The sequence below is a fragment of the Lissotriton vulgaris genome, chromosome 8 (assembly GCF_964263255.1).
Source record: "Lissotriton vulgaris chromosome 8, aLisVul1.2, whole genome shotgun sequence".
NCBI lineage: Eukaryota > Metazoa > Chordata > Amphibia > Caudata > Salamandridae > Lissotriton > Lissotriton vulgaris.
The window spans coordinates 117,575,714-117,600,808 of record NC_141696.1 but is presented as its reverse complement, the minus strand read 5'-3'; the positions used below and the strand labels follow the sequence as shown (position 1 = coordinate 117,600,808).

At 38.0% G+C, this 25,095-nt stretch overlaps 1 protein-coding gene across 1 annotated transcript in view; it reads right to left on the bottom strand.

The window, feature by feature from the left end:
- Positions 1–25,095, bottom strand: part of ATG16L2 (autophagy related 16 like 2) — a 579,847-nt gene that overhangs the window by 293,281 nt on the left and 261,471 nt on the right. Inside the window, exon 10 of the mRNA XM_086933798.1 lies at positions 1,123–1,225. Within this exon, the coding sequence (XP_086789924.1) occupies positions 1,123–1,225 (103 nt within the window). The remainder of the gene's footprint in view (positions 1–1,122; positions 1,226–25,095) is intronic.

Below are 25,095 nucleotides of genomic sequence, written 5' to 3'. Positions count from 1 at the left end.
CAAGGTGGTTGTCGTCAACGGTGTGGTGCTTGTCGCTGTACAGCCACCAACGGTGCAATCTTGGTCGACAAAGGAAATGTGACCATCGTCAAAGATTTTAGACGCGTAGACGTTGATGATGGTTTCAAAGGCGTTGCCGTCATCGACAAGGACTTCATCGCGAGCGTGCTCTTTATTAATGAAGAGTCAGAGGAAGATTTTGCAGGTTTTAAGGCCAAAACAGACGATGGAGGGTGAGATTTTATTTTAGAAGGAGCTGAAAGCTTTCCTTTTTGTGAGGAGCTATTTGGAGACGCTGTGGTGTGTCTTTTTAAGAGCTTAGGACCTTGTGGTGGCCCTTGACAACTTTCAATCTTCCTCTTTGATTTATCATGAGAGGTGTTAGAGCCTGCACTACCTTCCTCCTCAGAGATAGCATCAGTCTCGGTTTTATGTGCTTGCAGCCATTATACTAACCTCCCCTCTCCATCCTTGAGAGGTTTGGTTGAAAAGGTTCTACTAATTTTGCAGTCCTTTACCTTATGGTGCGGATATAGGCAATAAATATTATTTATATGAGGATCCTCAGCATGGAGCCTCTTCTTATCACAAGATCCCCGTGATCTGAAGAATCCTTTCTTAGAAGATTCCAACATGGTATCATGGTAAAGTTGAAGAGACAACTGAAGAAACTGCTGAGGAAGACCCCCTCTCACACGACATACGGTAGAAAGTCTCTTAGGAGTGTTCTACATGGCCCTGTAACCTGATTGGTTATGGTTCAAGTTTGTTCCTTCTTACAAAAGGATATAGATATGCTATTGCAGTGACTAGTTGTTGCATTGTAGCCAATGGTTATGTCTTTTACTGCTTTATAAAGATAAAGTGGGACTCCCACTTCCACTACAGGATTTTTCAAGCATAGAAATCTATGAGAGACCCAATACTGGAGAACTGGTGTGTAACAATAAAGTTAAAAAATCGTGCATGTAGGTTCAGTGGATGTGTGGATGGGAGCATGGACCCCATAACTTACTTTGCCTGCCCAGTGGCTACCTGACACACTTCCTTTCAGTCAGAGAAGCAAAGAAAAGAGACATATTTATGTTTGTTCAATGTTGTAAGACCAAAACAGTTCCTCACCAAAACACAGAGAGCTCTCGAGGGCACTCGGGAAAGGACACAGATGGGCAAGGGCGGGTATCGCTCTTCACTGTAACTGCAGATAGAGTTTGATCTTGGTTTTCTAAAAAGAAATAGGAAGAGGCATGAAAGGTCAATGATAAGAGATCACAAGGAAGGGCAATAAGCCAAATTATAAATAATGAAGTAAGATGCATAGTATGCTCAGCCTAACTCAACCCAATACATGCATCTGTGCTCACACACATTCACAGAGAGACCAACAAGCACATTCTAAGGCAGAGAGTGGTTCAATTAGGAAGGAAGCAGTGACTAGTCTAAATAAAACAAGAGAGAACCTGACCATGACTAAGGTATTAGGTTCATGGCTTATTAATATCCCACTATGCACTGCACCTATCAGACCTGGTTAAGATACAAAGGAGGTTCTTACACAGACTCTCCAGGTGATATTTCACTCCGATATCTTGTTTGTAAGTAATGATCATGAGAAAATTCATAGCTAGAATGTCGAAAAAGTATGTACACATAGGTAAGTATGTTTTTGCTATTCTTATCTAATATATATATATATATATATATATATATATATATTCACTGAAAAAACCATAGGTTTCAGGCCTTATATAGTTAGAAATTAGCCTTTAAAAAACCTTTGAAATTCACTCAAAACACTATAAGTTTTAGGGGTGTTATAGTTAGCTGGACATTTCACTCATACAAAACCATTGAAATTGCTCCTATATAGTTAGTTGTACTAACTATATTTCGCGCACCCGCAATCCACTGCTGATGATGTCACATATTAGATCATTCATGACATGGTCAGTGACATCACTGATGACATCTCAAATGACATCACTGATGACATCATCCACGTGACAATCTTACACCTTTTTATACACTATTAAAATCTTTCATCACTCTTTGTAAAATACAGAGTATCATATTTGAATCCATTGTCACAGCAATACAAGTATCTAAAAATCCACTCAGTGATTCATAGATGTATACACACATCTAATCACTTACCTGTAGATTCACTCATACATCCTGTCAATAAACAATAGAACACTATCAAAAATTCTATACACCTATATCGACATTAAACAACAGCACACATCCTATTCACATATGAAGTCATCCTACTCACTTATGCAAACAATGGATCATACTTACATATTTACTTAGCAAAACACTTATACAAACACCACTTCATCTATTCATTTAGATAGTAAGTCATACTTAGTGAATTTTAAAATCATTATTACAAGTATACAGTTATCCATACAGTCACTCACACAATCATTGAGTCTTATGTATACTTATTTATATACAACAACTGACACATACACTGCCTTTTATTTTTCAAGTTTGTTGGACATGTACCATTGAGAAATATATTTGCTCATCACCACACCCAAAAAGAGATTCACTCACGCAAACTGTTAGAGCATGTAGTTTTAACTTCATATATCTACTGAATCAACTATTCACACATCTTTGGACAGTCACACACCCCCCACCGAACCACACACACTTTCACACTCACATACAAATACTCAGTTAACTAATCAATAACTAATATAGACTTTCAAATAGCTAGTAACCAACTGTAGAATCAGTTTACACAACAACTGACAAAGTGATACAGATATTCACACAGTTTAGTCACTATCCACTATATTTACTGAGACACTATAAATTGGTCAAGTAAACAGTCAATTACACTGCTACTAAATACTCCATCCAAATATTTATTTATTTATATCCACTCATTCTTCAATGCAAATTGCTATATATATAATGCATATTTAAATAACAAAGCAAACCACATTCACTGGATGATGTCACTTACACAGACTCTCCAGGTGATATTTCACTCCGATATCTTGTTTGTAAGTAATGATCATGAGAAAATTCATAGCTAGAATGTCGAAAAAGTATGTACACATAGGTAAGTATGTTTTTGCTATTCTTATCTAATATATATATATATTTTATGCGAATGATATGATACTGGTAACGTACTAACTATGAATTGAAAGATGTTAATAATGTGTGTTTTTTACATACTACGCATTAGAACGTAGTAAATAGTGTTACATAATGCCTAAGCTCTAAATGAACGGAGACAAGCACGTAATTGTTTGGGTGTAACCTGCAGTCACCATGGCAACAAACCAATGCCAATCAGGGATGACAACTATGACTCATGTGAATGTTTGAACATGTATATAAAGCGTTATTTTGTTTAGTCAGATGTTAGTGAGCAAGGCGGAGGTTGCCGCCGAAACGCGTCTGAGCAGAAGTTGATGTAAAATAAAGACCCTTGAACTAAGATACACGGAGTCAGCGCCTTCTTGGATGGTGAAGTTTGGTGTGGTATTATATATATATATATATATATATATATATATATATATATATATATATTCACTGAAAAAAACATAGGTTTCAGGCCTTATATAGTTAGGAATTAGCATTTAAAAAACCTTTGAAATTCACTCAAAAAACTATAAGTTTTAGGGGTGTTATAGTTAGCTGGACATTTTACTCATACAAAACCATTGAAATTGCTCCTATATAGTTAGTTGTACTAACTATATTTCGTGCACCCGCAATCCACTGCTGATGATGTCACATATTAGATCATTCATGACATGGTCAGTAACATCACTGATGACATCTCAAATGACATCACTGATGACATCATCCAGTGAATGGGGTTTGCTTTGTTATTTAAATATGCATTATATATATAGCAATTTGCATTGAAGAATGAGTGGATATAAATAAATAAATATTTGGATGGAGGATTTAGTAGCAGTGTAATTGACTGTTTACTTGACCAATTTATAGTGTCTCACTAAATATAGTGGATAGTGACTAAACTGTATGAATATCTGTATCACTTTGTCAGTTGTTGTGTAAACTGATTCTACAGTTGGTTACTAGCTATGTGAAAGTCTATATTAGTTATTGATTAGTTAACTGAGTATTTGTATGTGAGTGTGGAAGTGTGTGTGGTTCGGTGGGGGGTGTGTGACTGTCCAAAGATGTGTGAATAGTTGATTCAGTAGATATATGAAGTTAAAACTACATGCTCTAACAGTTTGCGTGAGTGAATCTCTTTTTGGGTGTGGTGATGAGCAAATATATTTCTCAATGGTACATGTCCAACAAACTAGAAAAATAAAAGGCAGTGTATGTGTCAGTTGTTGTATATAAATAAGTATACATAAGACTCAATGATTGTGTGAGTGACTGTATGGATAACTGTATACTTGTAATAATGATTTTAAAATTCACTAAGTATGACTTACTATCTAAATGAATAGATGAAGTGGTGTTTGTATAAGTGTTTTGCTAAGTAAATATGTAAGTATGATCCATTGTTTGCATAAGTGAGTAGGATGACTTCATATGTGAATAGGATGTGTGCTGTTGTTTAATGTCGATATAGGTGCATAGAATTTTCGATAGTGTTCTATTGTTTATTGACAGCATGTATGAGTGAATCTACAGGTAAGTGATTAGATGTGTGTATACATCTATGAATCACTGAGTGGATTTTTAGATACTTGTATTGCTGTGACAATGGATTCCAATATGATACTCTGTATTTTACAAAGAGTGATGAAAGATTTTAATAGTGTATAAAAAGGTGTAAGATTGTCACGTGGATGATGTCATCAGTGATGTCATTTGAGATGTCATCAGTGATGTCACTGACCATGTCATGAATGATCTAATATGTGACATCATCAGCAGTGGATTGCGGGTGCGCAAAATATAGTTAGTACAACTAACTATATAGGAGCAATTTCAATGGTCTTGTATGATGAAAAATGTCCAGCTAACTAGAACACCCCTAAAACTTATAGTTTTTGGAGTGAATTTCAAAGTTTTTTTAAATGCTAATTCCTAACTACATAAGGCCTGAAGCCTATGTTTTTTTCAGTGAATTTCAAAGGTTTTTTATATGCTAATTCCTAACTATATAAGGCCTGAAACCTATGGATTTTTCAGTGAATTTGCAAGGTTTTTTTTAATGCTAATTCCTAACTATATAAGGCCAGAAACCTATGGTTTTTTCAGTGAATTCGCAAGGTTTTTTAAATGCAAATTCTATTAGCGGATAACGTTTAAATATGTTAATATCCTTGTGGGACCACCTGAGCAGCCCTAGAGGGTCAGGTTGTTTCTATCCTGCCCCCTTTGCCTAGGGGGTCATGGACACTCAACCCTGCCCTCTTTCCATGTTTTCATCTTTTATTGTTAACTTTCTTTTAAAACCACAAAATGGCGGCGGTAGGGTGCGCACTCCGAGCACTCACAGGGCACTCTCCGAGCACTTCCCGTGCGCGGACCTATAGAATTGTTTTTTCATATTCTTGTCTATGTGCCAATTTTATTACTCTGCATGCATTTTCTGCTTGCACCTATGTCAAACATTGTGCAAGGGGCTTGTAAATATGCCTCTCTTTTTTGTATATTCTATCTCAATTTATGCCATTAGTAAAATACTTTACGCATCTCTCACAGCATTTCATATTCTTATCAGTGTGCCAATTTTATTACTCTGCATGCATTTTCTGCTTGCACCCATGTCAAACATTGCGCAAGGGGCTTGTAAATATGCCTCTCTTTTTTGTATATTCTATCTCAATTTATGCCATTAGTAAAATTCTTTACGCATCTCTCACAGCATTTCATATTCTTGTCTTTGTGCCAATTTTATTACTCTGCATGCATTTTCTGCTTGCACCCATTAAAACTTGCGCAAGGGTCTTGTAAATATGCCCCACTTTATCTTATATTCCATCTCAATTGATGCCATTAGTGAAATCTTTTATGCATCTCCCACCCATTTCATATTGTTTTCTATCTGCTATTCCTATCCCTCTCCATACATTCACTGCTTGCATCCATGTTAAAGGTAGCGCAAAGCGCTTGTAAAAAAGGAGCATATTTACAAGCCCAATGAAACCATTAGCACTATCTCTATACCAGCATTGAATCCAAGCATGAGAAACACTTTAAAAAGAAGTCTACCCTATAAGGTAAAAGATACAAACTGTGAGCACACACAGCTAACATTATGGAAAAAGATGAAAATATAATTCCTTAATTCACATACACACTCAGTGTGATGATTGTCAAAAATCTTAAAGCCAGTCATTTCAGCAAAAAACATTTAGCATGGTAAATCGTTTTAGGCACAGAGAGTGAGATGACACATACACACAAACAGACAGATGGTGCAGGCAGAGATTGAGATGACACACACATACAGAGAGAAGGTGGAAGGAGAGAGTGAGATGAGGCATGCAAAGAGGGAGATGGTGCAGGCAGAGAGTGATAGGAGACACACAAAGAGAGATGTGAACTAGTGTTTATAATGTTTAGTTAATGTAATTGCTATGTGCAATGTTAGTAGTAGTCTATAATATGTCACATTTTTCTTTTCAACAGATTGTAAATATCTACAGAGTCATAATAGATTATGCCTACGAAAGACCGCCAAAAAAGACTTTATAAGAAAGCTTTATCGACCAAGAGGACTCCATTAGAAGATTCATGCAAAGGACAATCTTCATAGAAAAGAAAAAATGTTCCTGGTAAGCAAACCAAGGATTTTTTAAGGAAATTGTTAAAATGCAGAAAAAGTCAAGAAAGTGTTTCTATGAAAAAAAACCAAAGTGTAAATACAAAGAAAAAGCAGAGGTCACCAAAACATGCTATAATGGTACGAGGAGATCATAGTGTGTCTGGTAATCGTAGGAAAAATCAGTTTATTGACATTCGTAGACAAATGTTTCGTAACAGAGTAGTTTTGAATTTATTAAAAAATCTTAAGAAATATAATAGGAAAACAGCTTTTTACAAGAAAAAGAAAAGAATAGAAAAGTTTATTGATCAGGCTTTTGAAGTGAAGAGAAAGCTGTATATGTTAGTAATCAATAGAGTTCGTACACTAGATAAGGCAATCAATGATTTGAAATCAAAATGTAAGTGGAAAAGAGTAATTAATCGGACTAATTTTTGTGATGTTTTTTCGGGAGAATGGAAGCATAGTTCAAGTTGTGAGCCATTTATTAATGAAGAGAGTTACTTTCAAGGTAATGTTTTGGTGCATGCAGTTAACACCAGTGGTCGAGCATATGAGGTGAAGGACGGTTGTCCAGTTGAAAAAGAAAAAATTGTGCCTAGAAATGCAGATGAGGTGTTAGCTGATGAAGTTTTAGGCAGACGTCCTAAGGCTCCGTTGTATACTTGGAATTGTAGTAGTATTTGTAGTGTGCAACGGATTCTAATAATTTGTTAAGCAATTTCTTACGTACATATAGTAAGAAAAGTCTAAAACAAAAGTTTAAGATGTTGCAAGACTTAGATCCTTGCAGAGTGAGGGAAAAAACAGGTTTACATGGTCATTCACTGGCTTGTCTTTCTAGAAAAGTATGTAAGAGTACTTTTCACCATTTTAGGATGTTAGGAGTGCATCAAACTAAAGTGAGGAAAATAGTGAGAAGGTTGTATTATGCAAAAAGTCCAGCACTTAAGCTAAAACAGTTAAACAGTGCTCTTTTGCATGGATCTGAATTAGATGTGAAGAAGATTTGTGAAGAAATAGAGTTTTGTTACTTTGGTGAAAAAGAGGACACTGCCGAAATGATACAGTAATAGAAAGTAATGCAGTGCAGTAGTGTGGCTCACTGGTTAGAGGCGGCAGACCCGAGAGCAGAGGACGGCCCGGGACCAGGGTTCGATTCCCGACGTGGCAGGTTTCTGGACCAGGGTCAGCGGACTCGATAATTCTCTCGCCTCGGTGCCCACTCTGATCAGCGATCACACTCGGCAACTCTGGGCATAAGCTTGCCTCATGTGCACTAACGGCCCCACCAGACCACCGGGGATGCCTGGTCTCACCCTGGAGATACCCATTAAGGGACCATCTCTCAGGGAAGCCAGGAAGGGTTTCGCAGCGGTCGAAGCGCGGAGATACTCCTCCGGGAGTCGATCCTAGCGCTATATAAACTTGCAATTAATTAATTAATGTGGAAGAGAATGTACAGATCATGAAATTACAAAGTTTAAGGTCATTTCAAGTGAAAGGCCAAATTTTTCTTGTGTGTGTTGTCGACGAACTCATTATAAGAATCAGACTCGGTTAGTTAATTTATATGTTAAAAGTGAAATGGAAAATAATAATGAATGGAAGGATTTTGCAACTTATTTGTTGGTTGAAAATTGTTTTGATTTAGGTTCTGATCTATGTATTTGTAAATATAGTTATAATAAATTAAATAAAAACAGAATGCCTGCTAGAGCTGTACATAATAATCTTGAGTTGGTAAAGATTCCGTCTGAATTGATGGGTATAAATACCTATGAGTGTATTCTGATTCAATGCGTACATCCTTTTCAGGGAAATTGCCTCCTTCAGATTCACAGAGAGGATTAAAGGGAAGAGTTGTTTATTTGCCTTAAGATTTAAAGAAAATATTGACACCATTGCCGTAGAAAAAGTGGAAGAGGGAACCTCTAGTTATTCTAGTTAATGGCGTTCCTACAAAGAATAAGAAAATCTGGCAAGAATTAGTGGATGTTAGGAAAGTCAAAAAGGCAACGTTGTATTTAGTAAAAAACAATCAGTACTACAAAAATGTATATATAGGAGAAGAGGAAACAACTGTAGAAGAGGACAGTGATTCATCAGCTGGACAGATTGAAAAAGTAGATGTGTCTAGAAGTGAACAGATTTATGAGCATTATAGTGTTCATCCTCTGCATTCTAAAGAAGTAATGGGGAATGCTATGGAGTTGTTCCAAATGAAAGAAGCCAAAGGAAGTCCCATAAGTTTATGGGAAGAAAGCTTGGAAGCTTGTTGTTTTCCTCAATTGTTTCCAACAGGTCAAGGTGGAAGATATGATGACCGACCTGTTCAAATTCCTGCGTCGGAATACCAGACTTTAAGATTATATGCAGAAGATCCAAGATTTCGTCAATGCATTCCATATTTGTTTCATCTTCTGGTTGAGAGTGACTTCTTTGGACTATCTTATGCTGTGAACCATATACTGAAATCTGGATTACATCTTCAAAATGTTTCGGCAAGGGACTTTATGGATAAAGTCCAAGTGGAAGACAGTATTTTTGAATCTCACCTAATCAATCTCATGGCATGTCAGCGTGGTACGAATGAGTATTGGTACCGTCGTCATGGGGAATTGAAATGTATGCTAAGAAACTTAGGAACTCCTACATGGTTCCTCACTCTTAGCTGTGCTGAGTATGCCTGGGAAGAATTACTTGAATTTCTTCGAGAGGCAAATGGAAACATAGAAAATATAGAATTCAAGACACCTGGAGAACTGTGCTCTTTGGATCCAGTTAATGTTTAATGTTTGTAGGTTTTTCAATTATCGATTTGAAGCTATGATGTCGTCATCACAAACAAAAAACATCCTCCACTTAGAGAGGTTTTGGATTTCTTTTGGAGAAAGGAGTATCAAGCAAGAGGTGCTCCTCACATACATATGCTGCTATGGATCAAAGATGCTCCCAAATTTGGAACAGATTCGGATGACACAGTGATGAGTTTCATTGAACAATATTCCACATGTGTGTTCCGAAAAGTACAAAAGAAGACAATTTACGACATCAAGTCTTACACTTTCAAACCCATCGCTGTGGAAAGTACTGTCGTCGAAAGTTCAAATCCAAGGAGAAGTTCTACACAAAATGTCGTTTTAGATTTCCACGACCAGTAATATCTAAAGGAAGAGTGAACAATTTTATGTCTTCACTGCGACATACTGTGACAAGAAAATCACCGAAAAATACGTACAACTTGAAAAGAAATGAAGAGTCCAAATACATAAAAGACTACAACCCAGTCAATTTGTCCATGTGGAATGCTAACATGGATATTCAATATGTTGCTGACAACTCTATTGCTGTGGCTCGATATGTAACGTCTTACATCACAAAATCAGAAAAGACGGAACTGAAGGAAATGTGGGAGGATATTTCGCATGAAAAGAGCCTAAGTAAGAAATTATACAGTTACAGTCTGAAGATGTTGTCGCATCGAGAAATTGGAGCATATGAATGTTCAGATCGGTTATCATCAGCAAGTCTGTATGCCAAATCGAGATCCATCATTTGGGTGAGTCTAGGTCTTGCTGCAACACGAAACTGAGTTTTGAAGTCTGTACAAGAAATTGAGTATTTGGCGGAGTTTCAACCAAACAGTACAGATATTTTGAAGACAAACATGTTGGATACATATTATCCAAATAGAAGTAGTCATCTTGAGAACGTTTGTCTCTATGAAGTACTGCAAAGCTATACTTTTAAGAGGAATATGACAGAAGATATCAATAAAGGAGTATATGCTGTAATTGGATGTGAAGGATGTCTGGTGAAACAAAGAAAAGGACATTTGATTAATCATCGTAAATTGAGTTGCGAATCTCCTAATAAAAGGGAATTTTACTATTTAGCTCTTGAGCAACTCTTTAAGCCATGGCGTTCAGAAGAGGAACTACTTGGAGATTTTCTCAGTTTTGAAGATTCTGTCATTGCAACCAAGGATACCATAGAATGTCCTGTTTTTTTCAAATTATCTGCAAATGTTGAACGATGAAATACAGCAAGAAGCTACCATTGCAGCAGAGATTGCTAGAGACAGTTCTCAAGACAGTCAAAGTTCTGTTTCGTTGAGTCAGGATCCACCAGGAGGACCAATTATCCAAAATGAAGCTGTCACTGCCATGGAAGAGGTGGAAAGAGCCATGGAACAAGCCCAGGAGGATGTAGGTAACTTAGAAGATTTGGAAAATCAACTAAACGTGGAGCAGAAAAAAATATATGATAAGTCACAGAACAGATTGAGCATGGTTTACGTCAAGATAAAAAAGAGTGCTCATGTACGTCATTTGAACCTGTCTGACTGTATGTGAGTGGAGAAGCCGGAACTGGGAAAAGTTTTCTGATTAAATCAATTGCAACTTATCTGCAGAAAAGAATAGAGTCATCACTGTCTTGTGTTGCTACTGCTCTAACTGGGTTGGCAGCACATAACATTAAAGGGATTACTTTACATTGTTTATTGATGCTACCAGTAGAGCATGATAACAAATTACAATACCACAAGCTATCTGGAGAAGCTTGTTGTGAAGTTGGTAGAGTCCTGAAGAAAATGAAACTTCTTATCATTGATGAGGTAAGCATGGTTTCAAATGTGATGCTTGCTTTTGTGCATTTAAGAATGCAACGAATTCTTAAAACAGAGTATGATGTGTTATTTGGAGGCAAACACATCATTGTCTTTGGAGATCTACTGCATCTAACTTCAGTGAAAGGACAACCAGTGTTTAAGATGCTTACGCATGAAGATACAAGAAAGTGCCTAGGAAGCATTGGAAATGTGAATATCTGGTTATATTTTAAATATGCAGAACTGCTTCAAAACATGCGACAGGCAAAGGATGAAGATTATAAAAATATTCTACAAGATGTAAGAATTGGAAAAGTAACTGAACATGGCAAAGAAACTTTACAGTCACGATTAATTTCAAATTTGTTTCCAAAGGAAAATATTCTCCCAGAGATTATTTATCAGAAAATTGCTGAAAACAAAACTGTAATATGCTTGATGCCAACTCTTCGAGAATGTTCAGTCTTTAACAACAAAATGTTAGAGTTAGAAAATCAAGAGATTGTGAAACTGGAAGCTATTGATAAAATAGAGCACGAAGGAGTTAGTATTGTTTTGTCAGAAAAGTTGAAATCAAAGTTGGATTCTTTAGAGAAGACAATTTCTAAAACTGCTGGTTTTGAAAAGACTCTATATGGATGTTTAAATTGTCGTATAATTTTACGACGGAATTTAAATGTGAAAAGAGGTTTAGTAAATGGAGCAATGGGTCATGTTGTTGATTTTGTGAATTACCGAAATAGAGATGGAATTGAATTTTTGAAAATTAGATTTGATGGAATTGAAGAAGTACAACAGTTTAGTCGTTGTTCTGTTCGATTTTTGCTTGTGAAAGATTTATATGTCGGCCGAAAACAGTTTCCTGTTTCTTTGTCATATGCAGTAATTATTCATAAATGTCAAGGTTTAAGTGTAGATAGTGCTTTGATGAATATTGGAAGTTCTGCTTCAAGGAGGGTATGGCATATGTTGCTTTATCTCGAGTCAGAACTTTATCTGGATTGTACTTGATTGATTATGATGAGTCAAAGATTAGTGCAGATCTAAATTGTGTAAAGGAATATAATAGGTTAAGAAGAGAGTATGCTCCAAATTTACCATCCTCTATTTGAAAAGCGTGTGGTAGGCCGAAAAAGAAGAAATGAGAAGAATTGTAGCAAAAAAAAGAAAAGTAGATGAACCAGTAATTGTAAGCAGAAACAAAGAGGATTCTGTTGAAGATATTGTTGGATTTCAGTTTGAGAACAGTTCTGGTGTCAACTGCTATGCTAATGTAGTGGTTAATGTTGTTTTTTTTCTCCAATGTTTGCAAGAACAGATTGTTGACAATCGGGATCAAAGTTTTTGTTGTTTGTTGACTACTGTGTTTGAGAAATGTAGCAGTGATAGGACAAATATAGAAAGTGTTTCTGATTTTCGAAATGATTTAGACATATGTTCTGGTATAACTCAATTTTCTCAGGATATTCAGCAAGATTGTCAGAAATGTCTAATGTACATGCTTGTTGTATTGTAAGAGGAAGGTATAGATGTTGAAAATCTTTTTGGCCTTTTCTTATAAATGGCAACATGTCTGCGATAATTGTTCCTTTTCAAGTAGTACAACAGTAGATACTGAAAGATTTATATATTTGACTTTACCAGACTGCAAATCAGTGTCTTTTAATAATCTAGTTAGAGCAGCTGATCAAAACATGGTTTGTACCCAATGTAACTCTGCAATGCTATCAACATTATTTATACAAAGTTATGGACAGTACGTAATTTTAATGTTCCAACGATGTAGACCTGATGGAACTAAATTAACAACTTTAATTAAAAATTTTGTGGCTTCTCAATGATCAATTTCAGGAAGAACCTTTGTAACAGTAGCAATTATTTTCCATGATGGTCCTTCAACAACATCTGGACGTTATACAGCTTATTTAAAATGTCAAAAAGGCTGGACTTATTGTAATGATACTGTTTTGACTTTCCAAAAACGTTTGCCTTTTGAGTTAAAAAAATTTTACCTAGTGTTTTTACAACCTACATTTTAGGAAAAGTAATTGGCCTAGAAAGATTGGAGCAATTAATAAAAGTTAGTCATGACTGACTGACTGAAATATTTGTAAAGCGCACGAATGCCGCGGCGTCTTGGCGCTGTGAGATACAGAGAGGAGAGGAAAGCAGTGGGGCAGATCGGTTGAGGTAAAGAGCCAGGTCTTTAGCTCTTTCCTGAAGCTCATTTTAGATTTTTGGGCGCGTAGTGCTGGGGGTAGCGAGTTCCATATTTTAGCCGCCTGGCAGGAGAATGACTTTCCTCCCCATCGGGCTCTGTTTATTCTGGGCTGGCAGACTAGGTCATGGGTGGCTGACCTCAGTGTTCGCGAAGGTACATATCGGGGCAGTAGATTAATGAAGTCGTCAGGTCCCTTCAGTTTTATCCGTGTTCAGTCTAAGAAAGTTGTGGCTCATCCAGTTCTTCACCCCAGTAAGGCAGTTTCTAAAGCGATCCGCCGTGGCTTCGATGGACTGTGAGATTGACACTATGATTTGCGTGTCATCGGCGTAAGATACCAATTGTAGGCCATGGGACCTAATCAGGACAGCTAGAGGAGTCACATATAAGTTGAATATTGTAGGCGACAATGCCGATCCTTGTGGGACCCTACCCGGAAGGGAAAATTCAGCCGATTGTAATCCATTCCAGATCACTTGGTTAGTGCGGGTGCCTAGAAAAGAGGCGATGAGGGCCAGGGCAGAGTCAGTGAAGCCTAGGGAGGTTAGCCTTTTTTTGTAGGACAGAGTGGTTTTCGGTGTCGAAGGCCGCTGTAAGGTCTAATAATATCAGGGCTGACCGACCACCCTCGTCCATGGTTTTACGAATTTTTTCGGTGGCCATGATAAGGGCTGATTCCGTGGAGTGTAGGGGTCTGAAGCCGTGCTGTGACGGGTCTAGCAGCTTCTTTTCATCCACATGTCTCATAATTTCCTGGCTTTTTCCAGGATTTTTGCAGGTAAGGGCAGACAGGAAATGGGACGGTAGTGTTTGGGCTCAGAGGGATCAAGGGTGTCCTTCTTAAGAAAAGGTCTAATGCAGGCCATTTTCCAATCTTTTGGGAATTCACCTTGAAGAATGATTTTATTAAGCAGGGGGTCAGGATATTTGCGATGGTCTCAGGGATCAGATGCAGTACATAGGGGGGGCAAGGGTCCAGCGGGGAGCCAGATTTCATCTGGATGAGCAGGTCACAGACTTGCTGCTTCTCAAGTACGGAAAAATTGGAGAAGCAGGAGGTGGTCATGGTGGATTGTCCGACTTCATTGGTAAATGTGCCGGATACCATGGTACTGAGGTCATCATATACCGTTTGTACTTTTGTTTGAGAAAAGGTGGCAATTCCATCGACAAAGCTCTGATCTGGACTAAAAACTGTGTCCCTGGGGGTCTTTGTTAAATGGGTTACAGTTTTGAATAGTTCCCTGGAAGAGTTAGCGGAGTTTTGGATTTTCATCAGGATACTATATGATGTTCAGATTCTGATAGTTTACTGGTTGTTTAAGGTTTTATGGACATGATACACATCCTTGGGTGGAGATATAAATATTGTTAGGTGTTACGAAAGACGTTGGAGCTTTTCATGCAGAAGGTCGGGAAATGGAAGGTCAAGAGTATTATTAAGTATTTTCCAAACCAAGGAATTTTTACGTACTATTTGGCCATGTGGGAAAGTATATCAATGAAAAATGAGTTTCTCGGGTAAATGTTGATAATATATGTTTTTACATAAGTTTGTATTGATACTCAATTGATTTTTTTAACAACGTTTGCCTTTTGACTTAACAAATTCTTACCTAGTGTTTTTAGAACCGAAATTTTAGTGAAAGTAATTGGACAATGAAGATTGGAGCAGTTAATAAAAGTAAGTGTGCTGTTCAAAATTAGTTTGTGAGTGAAAGTGATCAAGATAATTAGTAAACTGGTAGTTGTCATAGAGGTAGTGTAAGTGTATCACATAGAGAGTGATATCAGTATTATAGGAAATGTTAATCAAGAGTAAGTCAGAGGTGCAAATATAATTATTGCTAGATGATGAAATAGATGTTGGACTTTTCATTCAGAAAGTCGGGTAAATGTAATTTTAAAACTACTATTAAGTAATTTCCAAAAAGAGGACTTTCTGTATACCATTTGGCCATGTGGAAAGGTATGTAAATGAAGAATACGTATTTCGGGTAAATGTGGTTAATGTATGTTTCTATATCAGTTTAGTTTGAGAGGATAATAATAAGATACTGTATCTTAGAAATTGCTGTTTGGAAGAAAACATTTAAGATATGCTTTTTCTAAGTTTTATATGGTTTTTAAACACAATCATTTTGATTGTGTTTTTTTTTGCCCGCTGTGATATGATGAATAGTATTGAACTCACTGTTTTTAGTGAAAATCAATATATTCTGAGAACAGCAAAAATAAACCATATAACATGTTGTACAAGTTAATTTGCATTTTGTATTGTGAAATATATATTATAACTGATTTGTTTACTCTCTTCCACAGATATTACATTTATAAGGTAAGTACGACTAATAAAAAATACATTTATTACTTTTTTATTTCTGTTTCTCTCTATCCTTCCCTTACTGCCTCTCTCTTAATCTCACTGCTTTCATCTCTTCAGTTTCTCACTCCCTTTCTCTTATGTCCACTCCCTTTAACTCATCCATATTTTGTCACTGACTTTTTTTGCTCCTTCACTCAGTCCCCTTCTCTCACTCTTTTCTTCACTCCCTCTATTTCCTCACTCTTTTACTCTTCTTGTCTCATGGTCACTCGCCTTTATTCATCCTCTATCACCTCTGTTTCGTCAAACTTACTGTCATTTTTTTACCCTACGTCACCCCTGTCCCTTTATTGTGCTTCCCTCACTTATCCTCATTCCCTATACTTCACTCCCCTTCTTCTTAGTCTTCTCACCCACTCATGTTAAGTCAGTTCCTCTGTTTCACTTCCCTTCACCTCTCTTTCCTTCCTTTGCTCACTCACTAATTCCCCTTCTGTCACTCACCTAACGGCACTTCAAACACACCTTCACAAAACTCTGTGTCCTCTTACTTTCTCTGTACTCTTCCATCACTCCCTCTCTCTTAGACTCACTGTTGTTAACACACCTGCACTAATTCCCCCTTCCCTCTCCCTTATTTCCCTTCCCTAACTCCTCTTTCATTTTTCTCCTGCTTTGTCGCTTGTATTGTGAATAATGTATTATAACGGATTTGTTTTTTCGTTTCCACAGATATTTCATTTATAAGGTAAGTACGACTGACCCCAAAAAAATGTATTTCTCTTTTAGTCTATCCTTCCATCGCTCCCTGTCTCTTAGCGTGACTCTCTCCATCACCTCATTCTGTCACTCCTTTTCCCTCGCCAGCACTACCTCATCTTCCGTTCTTTGATCCCTCACTGAGTCTCCTTCTATCACTCCTTCCTTCACTCCGTGTGTGGTCAATCACTCACTCCCATTGTCTCACGCTCACTAGACTTTATCCACCCTCTATCATTTGTCTTTCTTCAACTTCACTGTCCTTCTCTCACTCACCTCACCCTTGTTTCGTTAGGCTGCCTCCCTCAGTACCCTTTATTCCTATCCTTCACTCGCCTTCTCCTTTCTTGTTTCCCTCACTTACCTTTTCTCAGTTCATCTGATTTACTCCCCTTCACCTCTCTTTCCTTCTTTTGCTCCCTTACTCATTAACCTTCCCTCACTCACCTTACTCCACTTCACTTACTCCTTCTGTCACTCCGTTTGAACTCTGACATCCTCACTTCTCTTTCTTCACTGTCTCTCTGTTAGCCTTACTTCCTGTCCCTTCACTGTCTCACTGCCCTTCCCTTACACTCACTCTCTTTAACTCAACCACACTCCATCACTTGTCTTTCTTTGCTCCCTCACTCAGTCCCCTTCTCTCACTCTTTCCTTCACTCCCTCTGTGTCCTCACTCCCCTTGTTTCACGCTAATTCGCCATCTCTCTTTTGACTGTGCTATGTCTTCCTTTGCTTTTTCCATGTTTCTCTGTGTGTGTGTGCCATCTTACCCTCTGTCTGCACAATATATGCATTTGCGTGTGTCATCTTACCCTCTGATTGCACCATCTCACCCTCTACTTGTTCTATCTCACTCTTTGCCTGCACCATCTTACTCTCTACCTGTAGCATGTGTCCCTCTGCATGTGCCATCTATCTTTCTTGACTCTTAATCTCCTTCCTTCTCTCTTGTATTGTGAAATATACATTGTATGCATTATCATTTATTTGTTTCTTGCGTTTTACAGATATTATATTTTTTGAAAAATAATTTCTTTAAGTTTTTTTATATCTTAGAAGGTGAGTATAAGAAATAAAAAACTTTTTTCGCATCAGTGTCTAAGTTTTCATTATTTATAAGGTAAGTATGAGAATCAAAAATAAGTTTGTTATCACTCTGTTATTGTGACAGAATAACTGCCTCACTCTTTCTCAGTCCCTTGCTCCCTCTCTCTCTACATGTCTCTCCCTTACAGTTAATCTTATTTGCTCTCTCTTTCTACCACTCCTCCTCTTTACCTCAGTCAGTTTCCCTCTTTCTTTATTTTGTTAGGTTTGATCTTATTCTCATTCCTTCACTCTGTTATCCATTTCTTACCTGTTAGTAAACCTTCATTTATTGGCACTCCACTTCCTCCAGTGCACTTCCTTCTCTCTGATTCTCACACCTCTTCCCTTTTGTGCTTACTTTTGTTTACACTTCTTTGTTTTGAAAACAGTGCCACAGGCCCTTAAATATTCGTTAGTTACCACCGAATACTATATGGCCTCAAGGCCCATAGGAATCAATGGCAATTACAGAATCGGTAAATCCTGATTCGGTAAAATGACTGAATTATACAGATTCGGTAATTTCAAAAGAGAAATTACATACATCCCATTTACCTACTCTTAAATATTGAAGTGGTATGATTTGGGACGCGATGTAGGTAGGCATTTACCGGTCGGTAACGGCTGAATTTGGCCGTTACCGACCGGTAAATGCCCTTTCCTATATAGGAGGCATTTATTTACAGATTTGGTATTTTTACCGATTCTGTATTTACCGAATCGGTAAAATTACCGAATCGGTAAATACAGACTCGGTAAAAATACCAAATCTGTAAATTCTAATGTAGGTAGCACTGTTGACAGTGCAAGAGGCGTCTAAGAATTCGTTATTTACCACTTAATACAATTGGGTGGTAAATAAGGAATTCCTGTGTACATGCACATCTGTGCATGTACACCTGTGCCATGTGGCACACATACATTCCCTAAGGGCATGTATGTGTGTCACATTGCACACAAGCCAAAAACAGGGGTGCTACAGGGTGTCAAAGTGACACCCTGTTCCCCCTGGCAGGATTCGGTAATTACCGAATCGGTATTTGTCATCGATTCCTATGGGCTTAAAGGCCCGTAGGAATCAATGGCAAATACAGATTCGGTAATTATCGAATCGGTAATTACCGAATTTTACCGAATCGGTAATTATTTCTGTAAAAATACCTACATCCCCATTGCCAGTTCTTAAATACCGAATCGGTATGATTCGGTATTTAAGAAGTGGTAATCTGGGATTACCTACATCGGGCCCTCAGTATTTATGAGTAGGTAAATCGAGATTACGTACATCTGGCCCATTGAGTTGTAACATATTTATATACATATGTTACATTTCAGTGCTTTGGAAGTAGTACAGTATACTATAGGTAAACACCTTATAGGTTTATGCTGTACCACATCCTTATAGTTTTGCACTTTGACATTCACTATGACAAACTTTTACATACAAACAGAGACATTTTGTTCTTTCTTTAACCAGTAGAGGTAGTTCTAAAAAGAACTGGTTTTTTTTGTTGTTTTTGTTTTACTTGAAAAACGATGTAAAAAAATAAACTTTTTAAGGCAGATAATTGTTCAACCGGAACAAACTATGAAAAATAAAGAAAGAAATTATGTGGTGCACCTGTGCTTCCTGTTTTTTTGCAGGATAACTTGAATGGACTCTTGTCCAAAGGCTATTAATTTCTGGCAACGAATGCATTGCATCATCAAATTCTTAAGTTCTGGTTGGATATTTGCAACCATTGATGCTTGCATTGGTGGTGCTGTTGGTTGAGAAGAAGTGCTGGGAGCAGAGCCCTGCTCCTCTGATGATCTTTTCATTACAGCTTTACTCCAATTGTTTGGGTGTATATTCTTGACATGGCGTTCCATGCTAAAAGTTCCAAAGCTGTACTTCTTCTGTGGATCCCCTCTGGAAAGTAGTACTGTGTCACAGATTTTGCATGTGACAAAAGGCGCATTTACCTTTTTCTGCCCTTCTGGGAATGTAAAAATGTTTCCAAACTATGGACTGTTTCGGTGATCTAGGGGTTTCAGGAACAAACTCTTCTGAAGAAGAACTAGAAGAATCCTCAAGTTCCTGGTGTTCAGAATGCTCAGGTTCCTCATGTTCAGAATGCTCAGGATCCTCATGTTCTGAATGCTCAGGTTCCTCATGTTCTGAATGCTCAGGTTCCTGCTGTTCAGACATTTCAATAGATTTTTCAGGAGCAAAGTGCTGATAAAAAAAGGTGTTTTTTCCTTGAAAGCCAAAGAAGAATGATGAAGATGGGAGGGGTCTTTCAAGAATTGGAGTAGGAAGAATTATAAACCAATAAAATCTTTTGTTATGAGGTCACATGGTTGGACGTAAGCTTACGGAGCGTTTACGGAGCGCTTACGTGAGCTTACGGTGCGTTTACATATTATTTACGGAGCGCTTACGCCATCTTACGATGCGCTACGTAGTACGCACCCTCACGAGATTTATAATTGCTTAAATAAAGTTATATATGGTCTTTAAAAGTTTAAATTAACATGGTCTTTATTATCCCAGATAATATGTACCTTTACATTGTACAATGAATACGTAGATACAACGATTTAAAGTTTATAAAACTTTCGGGGGTAAGAGCTCCTAGCTTTTACGGTGCGTGGACGGAGCTCTTACGTTGCGTGCACGTGGGACGTACCCTCGCAAGATTTCTTACTACTTCAAAAAGTAATATACTGTTGTTAAAAGTTTAAAAAAACATTTTCTACATTAAAGCAGATATTGTCTACCTTTAAAATCTACGTTAAAAACGTAGATATTATGTTTTAGAAATTTAAAAAATTTGTCGGGGTAAGAGCTCAGAGCGTTTACGGTGTGCTTACGGAGCGCTCACGGTGCGCGGACCCTGTAATCAAATTAAAAAAAAAATTGAAAATAAAAATTATATATATATTATATTAAATATATATATTTACTGAAAAATCCATAGGCTTCAAGCCTTACATAGTTAGGTATTAGCAATTAAAAAGCCTTGCAAATTCACTGCAAAAACCATAGGTTTCAAGTCATATATAGTTAGGAATTAGCATTTAAAAAACCTTGCAAATTCACTGAAAAAACCATAGGTTTCAGGTCATATATAGTTAGGTATTAGCATTTAAAAAAACGTGCAAATTCACTGAAAAAACCATAGGTTTCAGGTCATATATAGTTAGGAATTAGCATTTAAAAAACCATTGAAATTGCTCCTATATAGTTAGTTGTACTAACTATATTTCGCGCACCCGCAATCCACTGCTGATGATGTCACATATTACATCATTCATGACATGGTCAGTGACATCACTGATGACATCACTGACATCTCAAATGACATCACTGATGACATCATCCAGTGACTGTTTCTGTAAAGTTGAAATATGGTTTACATATTGAAAAATGAGTGGATGTATAAGTGTCTGGATGAAAGATTTAGTAGGTACATGACTGAATGCATGGGTTAGTGATTAAATGTGTCTTACTGAATGCATGGGTTAGTGACTAAACTGTCTGAATGTGTGCATCAGGATGTCTGTTGTTGTGTAAGCTACTGCATGTGTTTCTCCTTCCAATCCCCTCCAAACATGTTTCTGGCTAACAAGCCCTTGATCACTGGAGTTCGTGATGAGCAGGCTGCATCGGAACTTTCACTGCACTTGCAGTTTTCATTTATAGTACCGCCTTGTAGGCGTGCCTCCCGGCTGCATTGTGGAACTCGTGGTTTCATAATTTTTCCATCGTGGTGTGCAGCTCGCTCTCACCTTTGGCTTTAAGTTCATTTTACACCTATAGTAGGTTTGCTGTCCCAGGTGACACTCGAGTCCCCGCACGTGTGTACCTGACCACATTGGACACGCTGTTGTCACTCGAAAACGCTGGAGCCACATGGTCAGTAGCGGGGCACCTCGCGACCTATGGGTAGGCCGCTATAAATCCATAAGAAACTGCCAAAAGCTTGAGGCGCCACACACAGCCGTGTTTTTCCTTCTTTATTGTCAAGCTGCAGGGAAACGAATATCATTCTAGGCAGCACAAAAGTTTCTCCTTCCAATCCCCTCCAAACATGTTTATGGGGGGGTGTGTGTGGTGTGTGTGGTGTGTGGTGTGTGGTGTGTGGTGTGTGGTGTGTGGTGTGTGGTGTGTGGTGTGTGGTGTGTGGTGTGTGGTGTGTGGTGTGTGGTGTGTGGTGTGTGGTGTGTGGTGTGTGTGTGTGTGTGTGTGTGTGTGTGTGTGTGTGTGTGTGTGTGTGTATGTGTGTGTGTGTGTGTGTGTGTGTGTGTGTGTGTGTGTGTGTGATTCACTGAAAAAACCATAGGTTTGACACCAGTTATAGTTAGCTGGAAATTTTACTGACCTAAAACCGTTGAAATTCCCACGTTATAGTTAGTTGGACTCACTATAACTTGCGCGCCTGCAATGCACTGCTGATGACGTCACATATTACATCACTCATGACATCACTGATGACACCATCCAGTGAATGCGTGTCTTTCTGAAAAATAAATGTTTTATTTATGTATATGTAAAGGTCGATGGAAGAATAAATGTTTAAATAAGTGTTTAAATGGATTTTTTTTTAATTGATTGGTTAACTGGCTTATTAAGTGTATCTTAGTGAATACATATATTAGCGAATAATGTTTAAATATTTAAATATATGTATCAGTGTTTCACTTTGTGTATAAGTGGCTGCATGGGTTGGTGAGTAGCTACTTGTGTGTGTATATGGGTTATTAGATGTATTTTTTAGTATCAGTATGAGTGTCTGTATGGTTTGGTGGGGGTATTACTTAGCACATAGATGCATCAATGACTGACTCACTGTCTGTATGTGTTTTGAAGACAGCATATGTGCAGGACTGTATGAGCAGGATGAGTGTGTATATGTGTGTGTTAGTGAGTGAATGACTGTCTCACTAGTGTTATCAGTAACTACATATGTTTTAATCCAGTATATGTGAGTATTGAAGTATATAAGTGAGTATATGTGAGAGTGAGAGATTGTAAGAGTTCCTGTTTAAATAAGTATGTGTTTCTATAAGTGATTGTTTAAGAGAGTAAGTATGTGTAAGTTTCCTTAAAAGTAAGGTGGTAGTGTGTGTATAGCTGTATATGCAAATAAATGGATGTTCAATAGTTTATTTGCATGTGTGAGTATGTGTGTGAGTAACTTTTGGATGACTGTCGGTGTGTAACAGGATGTATAGGTGTTTCACTACATATGATGAGTGAATATATGTATGAGTGACTATATAGAACTGTTGGTGAATGAGTGGATGAGTATATAGATGGTGGAATTACTGAATTGGTTGTTGTAACTGGTATGGGTATCTCAATTTTTTTGAAAATGTTAGTTTCTATTTTTGAATATGTGTTTCAAGGGTTACATTACACTGAAAGGAGGTCTGTCACTCTGTCACAAGGATGGTGTCATCAGTGATGTCATGAGTGATGTCACTGACCATGTCATGAGTGATGTAATATGTGACGTCATCAGCAGTGCATTGCAGGCGCGCAAGTTATAGTGAGTCCAACTAACTATAACGTGGGAATTTCAATGGTTTTATGTCAGTAAAATTTCCAGATAACTATAACTGGTGTCAAACCTATGTTTTTTTCTGTGAATTTAATACGTTTTTTAAATGCTAATTCCTAACTATAACTGGTGTGTAACCTATGGTTTTTTCAGTGAATTTCATAGGTTTTGTAAATGCTAATTCCAAGCTATATATAGGGCCTGAAACCTATGTTTTTTTCAGTGAATTTCAAAGGTTTTTTAATAGCAAATTTCTATAGCTATGAAATATATTATTTTTTATAATGAATCCTATATTGTATATTTATGTAATACTATTTTTTTTATGTATATTGTTCATGTTTTTTTTATTTTGTTGCCCTGGAGCGCTCACGGTGAGCGCACTGGTAAGCGCAGTCTTCCAGCGCGCCCCGGTGCGCGTACCGGTGGGCGTCCCATTTGCCCTATTGCCGCGAACAAAAACATCATCGTGACGTATCGCGTAACCGCGTCCGCGTGATACGCACGGCGTAAGCGCACCGGGAAGCACTCGAGCGCATACAATCGCGCTACGTAAGCGCCCGGGGAGCGCCCCGGGGGGTGCCCCGGGGTGCGTAGCGTAAGCGCGTCGGGTCATGTGACCTGAAAATAACACTTTTCATTGGTTCAGGACAGTTTTGGTTTCCAAATGATGAAAGCCCGGATCATGTGACCTGAAAATAACACTTTTCATTGGTTCAGGACAGTTTTGTTTGCCATATGATGAAAGCCCCCACCTTTTTTCCTCCTTCTCACTTTTTACTTTGACTGAGGAAGACCTGTTTGCAGACCTATTTGTACCTATTTGTCTTGAAAACATGGCTACAGTAGCAGCAGCAGCAGGAGCATCTCAACCACCACCACCACCACCACCACCACCACCACAAGGACCACCACAACACCACAGTAGTGGAGAAGAAGAAGAGGAGGGGGAGGAGGAGGAGGAGGAGGAGGAGGAGGAGGAGGAGAGGCGGTACCTGCCTGAAGATACTACCACCTATAAGCCAAAGGAGCACATTGTCTGGGAGTTTTTTTAAATCCCAAGGGGCCTCAAGAAAGTTAATGCGCCAAAGGTTACTTGTCTGATCTGTGGCACTGTACTTTCCAGGGGGAACCCTGCCATAAAATATTCTTTTTGCAACAACACCATGATTCGCCACATGCAACACCGGCACCCAAACAACTATGCTGCGGCAGAAGTCAGAGAACTGACCAGAAACCCTCCCCAATGTTCTCCCAGCACCTCCCAAAGTAAACAACCCACTCCATCGGGTCCAGAGACAAGGGAGATGGTCCCAAACATCCAAACCCAGTTTGGAGATTTCAAAATAGTTTGGAAATTTTGTGGAAGGACAATTTGCTATGGTGAGCAAAGTATTAAACTCATCAACCGTGCTGGTGACAACCACAAGTGCCAAAACAAACCTTAATTTTTTCCTGATTTTTTTTTTGCTCCAGTTGAGCCGTTTACAATTCCCTGTTTTTTGTTTGTCCCCATAAAAATTCCCCCAAAAATATAAAATTGTTCATAAAAGCCAAAAAAAGTACAAAATGTTCCAAAAAACAATAAAAAAAATATAAAACAACAAAAAGAAGTCGCGTAGCGCGCTGGAGCGTGTCCCGGTGCACGTACCGGGGCACGCTTATAGATATATATTTTTTTTTAACCTAAATTACTCAAAATCCACTTGAGCACATATCTTGAGACATAGCAAAGGCACATCGGGCTACCAGTCCCTACAATTTTGCCAAGTTTGGTGGAAATCCATTCAGCCGTTC